The 17,459-nt window shown below is 39.4% G+C and overlaps 1 protein-coding gene across 1 annotated transcript in view; it reads right to left on the bottom strand.

Moving 5' to 3' along the window:
* The window catches only part of cpne9 (copine family member IX), a 92,942-nt gene extending 75,483 nt beyond the window's left edge, over positions 1-17,459 (bottom strand). The window contains exons 1-2 of the mRNA XM_049463156.1: positions 17,190-17,459; positions 4,052-4,092 (exon numbers count right to left, since the gene is read on the bottom strand). Coding sequence (XP_049319113.1) covers positions 4,052-4,092; positions 17,190-17,284 — 136 coding nt within the window. The 5' untranslated portion in view covers positions 17,285-17,459. The remainder of the gene's footprint in view (positions 1-4,051; positions 4,093-17,189) is intronic.

Below are 17,459 nucleotides of genomic sequence, written 5' to 3'. Positions count from 1 at the left end.
TGAATTAAATTACCAGAATAAAGTCTTCAATTCAAGCTCAAGAAGCACAGGATTTAAAGGGACCAAACCAAGAAAAACTGTTTTTTTTAACTGTCCATCATATCAGATAATATCAGATTATTATTTGGGTGTTGGGTAGGGCTGTGACGATAATTTTATTACCGCAATACCGCGGTTATGGGACGTCACCGCGGTGATGAGCTCATTACCGTCATTACCGCATTTTTTTATGGCTGTCAAATCTGATTGACTGCGTTTTGAGCGGTAGTAAAATGCTCCATATAAGCACAACTGTGGTGAATTCAGTATTAATATGTCAAGTGTAAGTCCTACACTATAGGGCTGTGCAATATATCAAATATATTTTGATCGCGATAGATATTGGTGTCAAACGATCTCAAAATTCATAATATCGAATATAAAAATTTTTGTCATTTATCTGTGCTGCCGCTGCACTGGCGCGGCAGCGAATGGGTTAAGCAAAACGCGGTGCGTGGTACTCATTGAGGTCAGAACAGCTCTGGAGTCTCCTGCTCACTTCGTCTCCATTGAGGCTGCTGAAGAGAGTGAAGATTAGCAGCACTAATATTGGCTCGGAAATGGAAGCTACAGGGCAGGCTCAGTTAGTTGAGAAAAAAGGAAGAAAAAGACTCAGAACAGAAGAGAATCATCTGCAAGTTTTGCCGGAAAGTGGTGTCTGCACCTCTCGCCAACACATCAAACTAATTCACCCACCTCAAGGTAAACCATAGAGCCATGTAAGGTGTTCCGTGGTCACATTTTGAGAAAGTAAAATATATTAATTCATTGTCTGGCTGCTGGCTGTTCTGCGTGAGCACCGCGGAGAACGCGCGGCATTGCGCTTCAGTCTTGGTAAAAATAGTAAGGTTGGTTGAAGTGTAGTTCAAACAGCAAAGCAATGATATAAAACTATAACCACCATCTTTACTGAAATGTTGTTATCTGACCAAGTCTGAGGTAAAATGCGCTGCGCCTTGTCTCTTTCACAGCACGCGGAACTGAGTTCAGAACCGCTACAAATATAACCATATAAAACTCAGTTCAGATAAATAAACTTCAGATGAGTAAGGAAACGTAAAGTGAAACAAAAATTGTCAAACATAAAGGACAGGTTTCTATTATTTTAAAATGGAACTAATGTCTTTTTTTTGGTCGGTTGTCTCTTGCGAGCCGATTTCTTAACGTCACGACATTTTAATCAACATATTATATGACGCGGTTCCCGTCAGGATATCTTGCGGCACAGACAGAACTGAATTGTTATTGGCGGGAACAGGAGTTTAATCAATCCAGAGGATGTGGGAGCACATTAATAAATAGTTAAGAAAATTGTAATAATCACGCAGTGATTCTCATGCACGCAACAAAAAAAACCCTAAGCACAAAAAAGGAGCGGAGAATGGACCGACACGCGCACACACACACCGATTTTTTTTTTGTAATGTGGTAAGAAATGTGACCGCACTATTCAGCGCGGTTTTAATAAATATTTTTATTTTATTTTAAGCACTAAATGTAATTTATTAAATTTATTTAGGACCGCGGGGCAGGTGCGGCAAAACTGTGTATGTGGCGGGCTGATGCGGGATTAAAAGAAGGATTTTTTTTGCGGAACGGTAACGGGACAAAAAAGAAATGATGTCTGAATTAATTTCCTCCAATCGAATATAATTTAACATGGTTTAAGAATATAAAATAATTTATAAACAAACGAAATATTTAATATTGAGCTAATAGCCCAAGTGCAAAAATACAAAATCTGTAATACTCTGCACTGCACAATTCAAACGAAATAGCCGTAACGCAGCTGCGCTCCCGCCCTGCGATGCAGCCGAAGCCTGGTGTGAGGCAGCAGAAATTCTGGGGTGAAAACTACATAACTACACAACATAAGGAGACATAATGCACTCCAAATATTCAGGAGGGAAGTGAAATAAATGATACTGTACAGATATAATCTGTATCTAGTAGATATTTAATGAGAAATAAGAAGAGTGTGAATAAAAAAAAAACAGACGCCTATCACAGACTTCTTGAGCCTTGAGCCCGAACGGCCCGAGGAAAGGGGTGAGAAATATATTTTTTTCGGGGCCGGGGGTCAGTGGAAAATTTTGCTGTGGATTAATTCGTCTTTTTTTTAAACGAATATTAGAATATTCGCTACCAATTACTGCCGAATATCCTGAGCTCAAAACCGCTATTCGGGCCAGCCCTAAAATAGATCTATGGATGGAGAAGGGGGAGGCGGACAAGCTGCTCCTTCAAAAAGTCTGCTCGGAAAAAGACAGGTTAGCTGTACAATGACGAATTATACAGGCAGCATATGTTCACTTGTTATGCTGTATTTATGTTTTATGTAGAGGTTGTATGTAGGCTGTATGGTTTGAAGAATAAAGATTTGTTACCAATAAATTTGTGGTGTTTTTTTTTTTTTTTTTTTGGGGGGGGGGGGTTTAGGGGGGGATTGGGGGGGTTTGGGGTCTCGCGGTTAACCGCAATATCGCCGTGATGCGTTAGTTTTTTACCGCGGTTATAAAACATCAATACCGCCCCAGCCCTAGTGTTGGGTCATTCATTCTCAGCACTGCAGTGATTAGCAGTGATTAGCATGGTGGTGGTGTATGAGGTGTTAGTGAGTGTTGAGCTGGTAGTACAGTGAGTGGATCAGATACAGCAGTGATTAGCATGGTGGTGGTGTATGAGGTGTTAGTGTGTGTTGAGCTGGTGGTACAGTGAGTGGATCAGATACAGCAGTGATTAGCACTGATTAGCATGGTGGTGGTGTATGAGGTGTTAGTCAGTGTTGAGCTGGTGGTACAGTGAGTGGATCAGATGCAGCAGTGATTAGCAGTGATTAGCATGGTGGTGGTGTATGAGGTGTTAGTGAGTGTTGAGCTGGTGGTACAGTGAGTGGATCAGATGCAGCAGTGATTAGCAGTGATTAGCATGGTGGTGGTGTATGAGGTGTTAGTGTGTGTTGAGCTGGTGGTACAGTGAGTGGATCAGATACAGCAGTGATTAGCAGTGATTAGCATGGTGGTGGTGTATGAGGTGTTAGTGTGTGTTGAGCTGGTGGTACAGTGAGTGGATCAGATACAGCAGTGCTGCTGGAGTTTTTAAACACTGTGTTTAATCATCACTCACTGTCCTCCACTCTATTACACACTCCTACCTACAGCTGAAACACCCTGTAGATAAAATAAGATAAAGTCAGAGATTGAAGATCTGAATCTGTTGGATATTTCTGGTTGGTGGATTATTCTCAGTCTAGCAGTGACACTGAGAGCCCTATTTTAGCTTGATTTAGGGCGTGTCAGTGCGTCTTTGCTATCGTAACCACAGGAAAAGTACACCTTGCACGGCTCAAAATGCACAAAAGGCATGTACTAGTTCTCTTAATTAATCATGGGTGGGTTCATTGGGTTAATTTTGAGTGTAACGTGAAATAAGAGCCAGGTGCACTCTGACTTTGGCGGATTGCTATTTTAATGGCGCAAACATCTCATTTACGAGAACAGAAATGTTATTTTAACTTGTATTCTGTTAATTGTTGATGTGAAAGTTGTGTCTGTGGGCACATGCAGCGCACCTGTGTTGCCAAGATAGCAATGAACATCTGAATGTTGAGGTCTGTTTAGACTGTATTCATTCAGTGGAGCACCTGTGCTTTCCATTGCCAAAATACGAAAACGCCAGAAATTTACCTGAACACACCTCATTTCAAGACCACCGGACCACCAGACCACTCATTTTCTACACCGTTGAAATAGATATATTCATAAGCATTGTTGCAATTTAAACGACACAGGCACAAGGCGTGCCAATAGACTGTTGGCAGGGTGTAAGATAGCAATGAGCATCGTGACGTGCCTTACTAATAATTATTTCTGCTGTGTGATGGTTTTCTCTCCTGTAGGGTCCAGATCATTGAAGAACAGCGTGAAAGGAGGATGGTAAATAAAAAATGTCCAAATTAACCGAAGCCACTTGACTAATAATGATGAGTCACAAGCTTACAAAGAACACCTACCTGGATCAGATTTAGAGAAGGTGTCCACATCTAACAGGTTCCTGTGGAAACAGAAAACAAACATCAGAAATGAAGAAGCTACTTCAGAATATTAAGGGTCCAACAGATGTGAAGAAACCTGAGATTCCTGAGTTTAAAAGCAGCACTAGGTTGAAGTAAAATTACAGCTTGAAACTCACTGCAGCGCTGCATTGAGGTGTAATAGGAGGAATAGCGGTGCTCTCGTGTCTGTGCCGGAGCTCCTCTGAGCTCAAACCAGATTCGCTCGCGAGAACTGCGACCTGCTTTCCGACCTTTAGTTCTAACACTTCTACAAGGACTACTGGTTCATTCTTTACAAACTAACATACAGACACTCTGGCAGAAGCTGGAAAGAGACAAAATATGTCTGTGAAAGCCAGAAAACGAGAAAGAGAAACTAATCTGCCTGAAACATTTATTACACTCTACAACTGTAGGGGGAGCCCACGAGCACAAAATCTCAATCCTACATAGAGGAGCTTTAAACAACCCTTCTTTCGTTACTGAGTATACGAAACGGCCAGGTATCCATGACCACTGATGACCATTAGAATAATACTTACGTATATATAGAGAATCTATATACTGGAAGCTATAGAGCTTCCAGTACGGCTCGGCTCGAACCTCCATCACTCAAAACACACAGAAAACAGACATCCAGACTCTTCTCTGTGCTGGCACCAAGGTGGTGGAATGAACTTCCACTGGATGTCAGAACAGCAGAGTCACTCACGGTCTTCAAACGTCGACTGAAGACACATCTTTTCAAAGAGTTCCTAAACTAATAATAAAAAAAAATTTAAAAAAAAAAGAGGTTCCTAGGGTTCTTAACATGATTAAGCTCTATGTATCTCTTGATCCTAGTCTACAAACTAGCTTTGGATATCTTAAGTAACTTTGAAGCACTGTTGTAAGTCGCTCTGGATAAGGGCGTCTGCTAAATACCATAAATGTAAATGTAAATGTAAATCTATAGTGAATATACCACACTATGCAGGAGGGAAGGGGAAATATTGCCCTAAAATAATATATTTTATAATATTTTAGGATATTATAATTTCAGATTTATAATTGAATAAATCTCACATAATCTCAAATAATTAGGAATGCTCAATGATAATAGATTTTTTTTTTTTTTTTTTTTTAAATCATCTGCAATACGATATGGCCAGTATTTCAAAATGATACTTGCTGATGTATTTATTGTATGTGGAAAAGGACCGACCGATGCTGACCACGCCACTACAACTGTCCAATATTGGTCATGCTACTATAAAACTAATTAATTTAATCTAATTTTATTTAAATTTGCATTATATTTAAAGCTATAAAGATATACCAGGATATCTAGTTATAAATGTGTGATATCTGCATTGGCATCAGCGGAAACAGTATACTGTATACAGGTGCATCTCAAAAAAAAATTTATATCATTGAAAAGTTACTTTTTTCAGTAATTCAATATATTGTATAGATGTATTAAACACACAGAGTGATCTATTTTAAGCCTTTATTTATTTTATTGTTGATGATTATGGCTTACAGCATTTCATGCTTCCCTTTGCTAACAGCTTTTATGGAGATGCGGATTTCATTTTCCAGCAGGATTTGTCACACTGCCCACACTACCAAAAGTATCAATTGGTCTTATATATAATATTATAATTTTTTGAGTTACTGATTTTTGGGTTTTCGCTTATTGGCTGTAAGCCGTAATCATCAACAGATGATAAAAGAAATAAACGCTTAAAATAGATCACTCTGTGTTTAATACATCTATACAATATATGAGTTTCTTATTTTGAACTGAATTACTGAAATAAAGTAACTTTTTTTTAATGATATTCTAATTTTTTAATATCAGATATCAGCATCAGTCCTGAATTCCCACATTAATGCATCCAGAAAAATAGTGTAACATATTATAACATACAATTTAAAATGTAATGTAGCAAAAAAAAAAAAAAAAATCTACCAAAATACTAAAGTGCAGAAATTTTAAACTGCAAATATTTTTTTGTAATCATTCAAACATTAAAATTAAAGCTTTACAATAAATAGCTAAAATTAAATATTCACTTTAATTATTTTTATTCTCTCAATGTATGTTTTTGTGTCTCATTTTGGCTCAAGTAAAGATCTGCAGAAATGCGAGTAAATGGTAAAAACAGACACTTGAAAATTGATGGTCAGTAATTACAGCCTCTCTGATTCACTGTGCTCTTTAAGAGCTGCTCCTGAGGACTGCACTATTATAGATAATGGTTTTTACTTCAGTCTCATATTTTTTCTTTAAAAACAGCCAAAAATACTGTTTTCAGGTAAGACTCCTCCATTAGAGCTCCATTTGTGTGAGTGGGGTGCTCTGGGTTAAGGTGGTCTGGTCACATAAGGACAATCAGTTCTTTTCTGGATGATCCACACACTGAAGAACGGAGGTACTTTCAGAAAAGCTTTTTAAAAAGATACTATGAGGAAATTTATATTTTATGATCTTTTAAATTGGTGGTTCTTTACACCACACTACTATGATTCTAACTTTCCTAGTGATAAAACAGTTTATTAAAGTATACTAAGCATTATTATGCTATAGTGCACTAAAGTGTTCTTGTAGCCACTTTATTATTAATCAGTATATTTAAAGTTATTTAAAATGGAACAACTTTTTTTCTACTTATTATACTTTAATTACAATATAAAAATAGTACAAACGTCTTACTTAAATTGGGCTAAGTGTACTTAACTGTACTAAAATAGAACTATTTTAAATATACTTAAGTCATATTTAAACATTTAAACTACTTCATTTATGTAACCCCATATTATATTTAAAATTTGCTTACAGTAAAATTATAATGCATTTCATGAATGAGTATTACAACTGTATCACTATTTATTATACACCAGGTATATTAGAAATGTACTAAGAATATATGTTAAATATATGTGATCTATTTATATTAGAGTACAAATATGCTTCATGTTACTGTCAGTATCACCCTTCTAGTGTACTTCGTTGGGTATAAAATATATTTTAATAAACTCTACTACAATTTGTAGCGAGTTACAGATTTAATTAAAAAAAAAACATGATACATTGTACTTTAAGTGAAATACTGTAACAGTTTTTTTTGACACACTTTGCTAAAAATGTACAAAAGTATATTTGGAAATATATTAGAATTTTACAAGTATATTGAATTACATTTAACTAAAAGTGTACTTCATAGTAGTCTATTATTTTAAATACACCATATTGTACTTTTTAAAAAGTATGTTTAAAGTTTACTTTCAATCATTTTATGAAAGCATAATATTAATGTACTTTTAATATATTTTAAGTAAGAATTTTGTTATTTTGGTTTGTTTAACACTTTTAAGTTACTACATGATTCCTTATGTGTTCCTTCATAGTCAGAATCACCTCAGTATTTATTTAATTAAAAAAAATTAAACACTGAATATGAAAGTGTTTTGACTGGTATTGTAAATATATCAGTTCTATCATATGTAGTCTGATGCAGCATCTGTTATACATTAATGCAAAAACTATCCATTAACTGTACATTTATTCTTCTGCATGCTGCATGCTGCCATACTATATACAGGGGTTGGACAATGAAACTGAAACACCTGTCATTTTAGTGTGGGAGGTTTCATGGCTAAATTGGAGCAGCCTGGTGGCCAATCTTCATTAATTGCACATTATTGCACCAGTAAGAGCAGAGTGTGAAGGTTCAATTAGCAGGGTAAGAGCACAGTTCTGCTCTAAATATTGCAATGCACTCAACATTATGGGCGACATACCAGAGTTCAAAAGAGGACAAATTGTTGGTGCACGTCTTGCTGGAGCATCTGTGACCAAGACAGCAAGTCTTTGTGATGCATCAAGAGCCATGGTATCCAGGATAATGTCAGCATACCACCAAGAAGGACGAACCACATCCAACAGGATTAACTGTGGACGCTGTAAGAGGAAGCTGTCTGAAAGGGATGTTCGGGTGCTAACCCGGATTGCATCCAAAAAACATAAAACCACGGCTGATCAAATCACGGCAGAATTCAATGTTCACCTCAACTCTCCTGTTTCCACCAGAACTGTTCGTCACCTCAATTAATTATTGTGCTCTAAAACCAGGTGTTTCAGTTTCATTGTCCAAACCCTGTACTTTGGCCTATAAATTAATCAGAATAAACTCCCATAGCAGAAACCTCTATTTTTAAGAATGTATGCGCTGTAAAGTCCAGTTTATTATCTGTAACAGAATCCTGCATGTTTGAGGTGGATGAAAGACGAGGAGAAACGGAGAGGGGGAAGGTAGGACAGAAGATAACTCAGGAGGGAAATGTATTCTATCCATCCTCTCTCAGCAGGGTGCTGATATGAGATCCAGAAGGCTGGCTGAGACGTCAGGTGTGACTCTCCCGGTGACGTTTCACCCCAGAAAACAAAGCTTCAGTCCTCCCTATCACAGCGGGGGATCCGGCCATCCAATCGAACTGATGCTCAGCAGCCTGATGAATGAATCTGAGTAGGCAGCAGATAGTAGTGTAGTACAGCTCTGCTGGTGTTAAAAGGAATGAACAAGGGGCGCCGAGTGATCCAGCGGTCTAAAGCGCTGCCACTATGAGCAGGAGGTCGCAGGTTCGAACCCCAGCTCATGCAGCTTTGCCATCAAGCTGCCGGCGTTAGAGGGAGCAAATTTGGCCCTGCTCCCTCCGTGTGGGTAGATGGCGCTCTCTCCCCACATCACTCCTATGGTGATGTCTGCAGCACAGGGCATCTGTGAGCTGATGTACCGGAGCCGAGCCGCTGTGCTTTCCTCCAAGCGCGCTGGCTGCTCGGTAATGCTGCATCAGCAGCAGCTCGAAAAGAAGCAGTGGCTGACTTCACATGTATCGGAGGAAGCATGTGTTAGTCTTCACCCTCCTGGTGTGTTTGGGCATCACTAGTGATAGGGGGAGTCCTAATGAGTGGGTTGGGTAATTGGCCGTGTAAATGGGAAAAATTTGAAATAAAATTATAAAAAAAAAAAAGGAATGAACAAGGCTAGACCTGCCATGGTAACTAGGGTTTTGGTTTTGGGTGATTTATTGCTTCAGAAATAATGGCAAAAAAGGACATTGAGACTGCTGGTTCCTACAGAGAAATTGAGAACATCATAGAAAAAAAAACAGTAAATCTTAAATAAATAATAAAATTGTAGTTGTATCTTTCTTAGAATTTGTAATGCTCAATTCCGCATTATTTCAGCCAACCACCTCCAATAACTGGGCAGAAGCATGGAAGATGTGGTTCCAATCCTTTCAGTTTTATAGAAATAAAGTGAAACACTTCTACCGTGTTGTCAAATTTGCAACCTTTCATTGGATGTGTGACTAGAATTTAGTGCTCTCATTTTTAAGTGGTCTCTTATTTTTTTCCAGAGCTGTATATATACAGACCTTCACAGCTCAACCGGTCAAACCAATCAGAGATCAGTGAGAAGTTTGGAGCTCGGTGGGGCTCCATGCTGCCCATTCTGATTCTCCTCCAAACTCCCCGTATTGAGTGACAGGGAGGCAGGGTGGCATCTGGTGTGCCCTGTGATGACAGCTACAAACAAGCTTGATGAATTGGCTTCCCCGGCGAAGTGCTACAGCGATTTGGCAGCAGAAAGTAAAGCGCTGAGGGGAAACAGAGCCTCCGACTTTCACACAGAAGCTGCTTCTGAACACCTTACAGACCAGGATGCTGCGGGAGTTCTGGTGGAGGATGAGTTATTATCTGATCTCAGAAGCGCGGTGAAGTGTTTATTATCAGATATCTGCAGTGTCAGTCTGAAGAGGAGTTTCCTACAGCTGTGATTTTGCTATTTATATGTTTATGTTATTTACGGACAACATAGAAATGCACACCCTCTCCGCTTTTAGACTCTTTGGCCCGTTTTTCTGCGCTAGAAATGCACACCCTTTCTGCTTTTAGACTCTTTGGCCCGGTTTCTGCGCTAGAAATGCGCCCCCTCTCCGCTTTTAGATTCTTTGGCCCGGTTTCTGCGCTAGAAATGTGCACTCTCTCCGCTTTTAGACTCTTTGGCCCGTTTTTCTGCGCTAGAAATGCACACCCTCTCTGCTTTTAGACTCTTTGGCCCGGTTTCTGCGCTAGAAATGCGCACCCTCTCCGCTTTTAGACTCTTTGGCCCGTTTCTGACACCTAGCGTTCAAACTTTGAATCTCACATTATACAAACCTGCTTAACAGCGGGCCAACCTTCATTCTATTTCTAAAATACCTTGCGGGCCGCTCCAAAAAACAAAACGGGCCGCAAATGGCCCGCGGGCCGTAGTTTGGACACCCCTGATCCTAGTTTTTAATCACAGTGTTTCCACCAGTCTTACACACTGCTTTTGGATAACTTTATGCCTTTACTCATGGTGCAAAAATACAAACATTCATTTTAGAACATCACTAAGCTTTGCCTTTTTTACTGTTAGTAACAGTAGGGTATTCTTAAAATAATAAGGAATTCACAAAATAAAAGCACCCATAAAGTCATTTTTGGGAATAAACTGTTTCAGATTTATCCCAGGAATACATGAACACCTTACAGACCAGGATGCTGCATTGGACTCCTGGTGGATGACGAGTTATTATCTGATCTCAGAAGTGCGGTGAAGTGTTTATCAGATATCTGCAGTGTCAGTCTGAAGAGGAGCTCCTGTTATTGGTGCGTTCTTTCTTCAGTCTGGATTAGACGAACACAGCTCTAAGAAAAACCTTTAATTGACCTCTTCATGCTTCAACACAGATCTGTAATGTCATAGCAACTGTTGCCACGGAGGATGTCTTATTCCAGTGAGCAAAGATGCGGAAAAAGATGATTTTTTTAAGTAATTTATTGGATTTATCTAGACTCGTGACTAGTCTTTGGGCCCTAGCTTACAACTGTCTTACTGTCTATTTTCACGACTTGTGCCCACGCCATTAAAATAGCTGTGAGGTGAGGTGTGTTCAGGTAAAATTTCTATTTATCTGTTTGTATCTTGTTGGCAGAAAGCACAGGAGCTCCACTGACCGATTCAAATCCTGACAACAGTCACAATAGTCACCAATCAATACTTATCGTAGCTAAGCAGGTGCACACACAGACGAGCTACAGTGCACAAATCCTGCATTTACATCAACAATAAACAGAATAAAGAATAAAATATCATTACTGTTCCTTTAAATGAGCTGCTGGTGTCTCTTCAGGTCAGTGTCCTCTGCTGATATAAAAAAAAAACCCTGTTAAGATACGAATGTGCCAAAGTCAGAGCTCACCCGCCTCTTAAAGCAAATTAAAGCTGGCACACTGATTGGTTTGTCTTTTTCAGTTACGCCCAAAATTAACCACACCCATGAATAATTAGGAGAACTGATTCATGCTTTTGTGTGTTTCGAGCTGCGCAAAGTGTATTTTTTCTGTTCTCACGATACCAAAGATACATCGACACGCCCCAAATCCAGCTGTTGACGCAGTTGACGGCTCGCCTTGAGAACACTAAAATAGGGCCCATAATAGTTGTAATTACTTAATTAACTAGAATCCGTATATCTTTTCGATACTGCAGTCTCTTTCTGTAAGCCAATTTAGGTCAGTCCAGCCTGGCTTAAAAAAAAAAAACATCAATATCCAACCTTTACTGAGCTGCCTGTAAGATAACGCAGGAAAAAACTTAGATTCCTACAGCTGAGAACCATTACTCTAATATTTTTTGTTTATGTTTTATTAAAGCTTTTATTTTAAAGCCAGTCCTTAGAGACATCTAGATCCCCTGATTTCTGCTCTAACCCAACTTGCAGCACATACTCTAGGGATAGACCAAAGATGTGTACTCTCTGAGAGTCCCCGAGGAACAGTCTGAGAAGCATATAGTAATAAACTTCACACTCATAAAGCTCTTTAATGCTTAAAGCTTGCTCAAAGAACCCTTCATTTTTAGCAGTATAGACCATTTGTTAATATAGAAAATTGATTTATTACAATACTTTCCAACACAGCAATCTTTCGGCTCTGATCACAGACTGCATTGACATGCCAAAAAGAAAGAAAAGAAGGGACAGGAATTAAAGTTTACTTATTATATCTATTAAACCTGTTCATGCAGTTCTTTTCATAAAATCACTTTTACATAAATAGATCTCACCAGCTCTACTGAAAACTTACCAGTTTAGTCTTGTGCCAGTTATCATCCCTTTAAGAGTCAGGTGAGCTCCGACTTTGGCACGTTCGTATCTTAACAGTGCGGCGCTTTTGTGGGTCTCAGCAGAGCTCATTTAAGGGAAAAGGGGTGACGGGGTGTAAGATAGCAATCAGCATCTTGACGCGCCTTGCGGAGGGTGTACTGTATGCGATTAACAACCTGTTTAAAACACCCCCAAAAAAAAGGTTTGTCTATGATGCATTTTTTTTTGTAAAATAAGAACATCCCACATGACTAATTCCACTAAGAAAACGACATTTTTCTTCTTCTTCTTCTTCTTCTTTTTTGGCATTTCTCCATAGAACACATTTTGGCTCTGTCATCTCTGAGAGTGCAGAGGTGAGTTAATGTGAGTGGGCAGCCCCGTCCCTCAGCTTCACAGCCAGTTAAACGGCAGGATCACAGTTCTGTTGTTGAAAGCAGATTGCGTCTGCTTTTAAAAATGTCATCTAAAGAAGGCGATGGGAAATTGATTTCACCCTGCCGGGATGAGGCGTAATCACACGGCTGCGTGCTGTATTTTCTTCACTCGTCTGCTTTTCTTTTGTGCTCGACTGTGATTTTTCACTTTGCACGTCCCGAGATGACTACCTGCCTACCGCCCCGATCCGGTAAACACTGCTTTTCTGCGCCCGGAATCTCGGCAGGCGCTCTTTCGGGCAGCTTCACGTGTATCTTCTGTCAGAAACGGCCTCCCCGCGACATCAGGGAAAACACCAAGGGAAGTTAAGGCTTTATGCAAACACAAAGGCGGCATCAGCAGTCGACTCATTCATTATTCAGAAGAGGATAAAAGGCAGGGGCTGCCGGTTGGTGCCAGCTGCGTCTGTCCAGCGAGGGGACGGGCACAGCGAGAACGGAGGTCAGCCAGCACTTGCCATTTTAAGCTGATCTCAGATAAGTTCTTGGTCTTTTTACCCCTATCGTGGCTAAAGGTTAGCGTGTAGGTAAGAGAGGAGAGGGCACGGTCACGGTCTGGGGAAGACTCGGGCTGGTTGGAAAGTCAGAGCTGGTCTGAGTTCAGTAGAAATGGGAAATTGGGTCAACAGTAAAAAAAAAAAAAAAAAAAAACAGCGGTCAGCCAGTGGGGTTTCATCCTTTGCCATGTTAAGACGGAGCCAAGTCAGGACTGGACAGCGCAGCACTGGACTGTGCCAGAGTGTCCTCTTCGCCCTTTGTTCTTCAACAGTGCAAAGAAAAGCAGGGTTTATACCAAAATTCAATATTGTGATATTGTATATCATATCGTTTTCATTTGCGATACATTACCAATAAATGGTGTCAGAGGGGGCTTCACGATATTGAGCTCTGACTTTGGTGCATTTGTATCTTAACAGTGCAGCGCTTTTACGGGTCTCAGCAGAGGATACTGTCCTGCACATTTACGTTTTGAAGGTATGACGGCAGCTCATTTAAGGGAACAGCAATGATATTTTATTCTTTATTCTGTTTATTGTCGGGATTCAGGTATCACAGCGCTTCTGCATGGCTAAGATAGGATTAGGCGGTAGACTGTTGTCAGGGTTTTAATCAGTCAGTGGCGCAGTGCATTTCCTGCTGCCAAAAAAGAAACACGCCACACTTCCAGACCACCACGCCCATCAGTGTAGATTCATTCCTAATCTCTGACACTATTTTAACGGCGCAGGAGTAAGGCTTGAAAACAGACTGTTGACGGAGTGTAAGATGCATCGCAACGGGTGTATGATAGGGTCCAAACACTGACTCTAAGATGTCAAGGTCTTCTCTGCTGAGATACAGAAACCTGTGATCTGGTCAGATGAGTCTCTTCACTGTATTCAGGGCGAGAGCATGTGGACCACCCACCCACTGACAGAAAGCTCGAGGCCTGACTGCTTGGAGGGGGGGATGATATCGGCAGGCTTTAGATCCACTTGACCGCTTAGAGGGAAGATTCACGGGAAATCAATACAGAGATGTTCTGACTGAAACCTTTCTCCTGTCTCGAAGACCCTCGCAGGAGGACAAAGCCCCCGGACCCTCGCTGGGTCACTGCATGGTTTGATGAGGAGGAAAATGATGTAAATCACATGCTATGGTCTTCATCGTTATCATCATCAAGACATCAAAAGACTGATAGAATCGTTTGGAAGAGGAGCGTTCATCCTACTAGTTCTGCTTTCTGCTCCAGAGAGTTCTTCCTTTATTCCTACGTTTTTATGGATAACAGAATACAATCCACACAAATATATATATATATATATATATATATATATATATATATATATATATATATATATATATATATATATACAGAACTGTGCAAAGATTTTAGGCACCAAAGAAAATTACACTAATCCATTTATCTCAACAATATGAGTGATTTTACCTGAAAAATTACCACATATTACAGGTGTGCGATACTGGGAATTTTGGTATCGATCATATACCAAGTAAATGCAGGGCCAGTATTGCCGATACCGATACTTTTTAATATTTTAAGCTTCATAGAGCCAAAGGATTCAAAAGTCCTATTTCGCCAAACATTGTACGTGACAACAAAATACTTTATCCCAATTAACATTTTTGTTTAGAAACAATGGAACAGTAACAAAACAAAATTTGCCTTAATATTAGGAAAATTTATATTTTTTGAGGTAGAAAAGGAGCAGCCACAATACAAAAATAAAATTAAAATTCTCCCCTCACTAGACATCTTTTCTAGTTCTTTCTTTCTTTTTTCAAATAGAATTGTTCTTAAGAAAAACAATAAAAAAAACATTTTCTTCCTTTCAGTGCAATTCTGTTTTTTATTTAAATAAACAGAGAGTAGACTTTGATGAATCTGCATGCGGAAGAGAGAAAAAAAAAGCTTGAGTATCGATCTTTTTACACAAGTATTGCTTAATACCAATACCAGCATTGGTATCGATATTAACGATATTTGGATTTATTTGCCCACCTCTACCACATATGATTTAAACAGATACAAATAAACATACATACAGCCTCAGCCAGCATGTGTATCTGTTCAGTTCCGTCAGCAGCTCACCTGATTTACCACATTTACCAGTAATTTACCAAACCAGGTGTTGATTAATATGATGTGAACTAGAAATATTAAACTCTATTAAACTCAGATGAGGAGGAGAGATTAGGAGACGTTGTTTTAAGGTAAACAGGGCTGTAAAAGCTGTAACTGCTTTTTGTAAAATTGCTATTTGTATTTATTGTAATGCAATAACAAACATTTACTTCACAGATAAGAAGATTTTTCTTTGCTAAAAATTCCCATAGGTGCCTAAAACATTTGCACAATACTGTTTATATATATGTTTTTAAGAAACTGAGGAGGAACATAACCACATGTATAAAAGTTACTACAATACAATTAAATGTCAAAGCTGCACAAAATAAATAAGATGCCACAAAATTGGATACTGCATTTCACTTCTCTGCATATCTCTGCAGAGCACATTAGTAAGAAACTCTCTCAAAGTAGCTCCACACCTCCTTGCTAGAATCCGAAGAGCTCTGAGCGCTGCCATCACTGAACTGAAAATGACATAGACATACATATACATAGACTCCACATAGCCTGCCTCCTGGCGCTGGCTGCTACGCTATGCTGACTCTATGTATATATTCTGAGAGCCATCAGACTCTTTAACTCCTCCAATCGGGGGCGAGATGCTGCTGCCGACTGAGTTTAACCCAGTCACACCATATGGACATTATTATTCAACCCCTTAATTCCTAATTCTTTACACTATCACTTCCCCAACCTCACTTACTTTCTAGTACACTTTACTCATGATTGGGTATTCACATATTCACTTTTCAGAACTATATTTGTTAGGTATGCATATTTATATTTTTATTTATATGGCACATCAGTCACTTTCATAATCAATGTCATTGCACCTTGCGCTTTGTTCTGTTCACTATTTAATACCATTAGCAACATCTACTGCACTGCTCTGTTTACAGATAGACTCTTACCTTGTATAGAACGGTTTGTATGCCCTTATATATATATATATTATTATTCTGTTCTTCCGTGTTTTTTTTTATTTCATGTTTAAATATGTTTCCTGTTGTATTGTGTTGTTGTTGCTGGATGCCTAAATTTCCTTCGGGATAAATAAAGTATCGCATTATGGGGTGTTATTAATGCCTCGTTTTAAATGTCAGGGCTCTCTGGATTCTAGCAAGGAGGTGTGGAGCTACTTTAAGCCTGAATAACGGTGGAAAAAGTGATTTATCGGGGAAAATTATGCCCCGTATCACCCAGTCTGAAGGGTGTTTGGATAAACTGTTAAAATTTCTGAATCTCAGAAAGCTGTGGACCCTGTAAGAACGGAGGTGTGCTATTCATCAAAGGTAATAACTTTTTATCATGTTTTACTACAACAAAAGTCCATTTTACACCGGAGTTCTCCTTTAAATCCAAGTGGAGACTTGTTTTTGGCCAGGCAGTGCAACATGCAGAATTATTTTGCAAACTAAAAAAAAGTGTGTTGGAACAAACCAGAATATGTTTTATATACTTTTCTTCTTAGTATCACATTTAGCTTTAAGGACAGATCTGCACACTCTTGGTTTTTAATGATTTTAATCTCAGTGTCTTCATGAGGGAGAGTCACCTGGACTAGTTTTCTCAGCGTCTTGAAGGAAGGAGTTCCTGGAGGTGCTGAACAATAGCTGCTGCTTTTCCTTCACGCTGTGAAGCTCCAGCTCATCCCAATTAAATCACCTCAAATAACCATCTCAGTTCATCAGGTTTAGATCAAACACTTTTTTACTGTTTACTACTTAATTCCATATATTTAATATTAATCTACAATGTAGAAAATAAACTAAATAAAGAAATAAAGGAAACATGAATGGGTGTGTATATAACAGCAGGACAGGTGAGTGAGGGTGAGACTGACCTGCACGAGACGGTCACTTCTATCTTGGTGGCGGGAACGCTGCTGTGGAGAGGGTCGAACTCCTCAATGGAAGCCATCATCATCTTCATCACCATCAGCTGCTCCTCCTTAACTCATTCAGCTGTTCCTCCACAGCTTAATCTCCCTCTGTTGCTGCTACATTTACGCGGGAAACAGGAGAAGCGCGTCCGGCTGCGCGCGACTGAGCGGCAGAAGTGCAGTGCGCGCGCTCGCTCGCTCGCTCTCCAGCGCGTCTCTACAGAGGAGGAA

This window comes from Astyanax mexicanus, chromosome 13 (genome assembly GCF_023375975.1).
Source record: "Astyanax mexicanus isolate ESR-SI-001 chromosome 13, AstMex3_surface, whole genome shotgun sequence".
Lineage (NCBI taxonomy): Eukaryota > Metazoa > Chordata > Actinopteri > Characiformes > Acestrorhamphidae > Astyanax > Astyanax mexicanus.
Note: the sequence above shows the minus strand (reverse complement) of the source record. Positions and strands in the feature narration are given on the sequence as shown.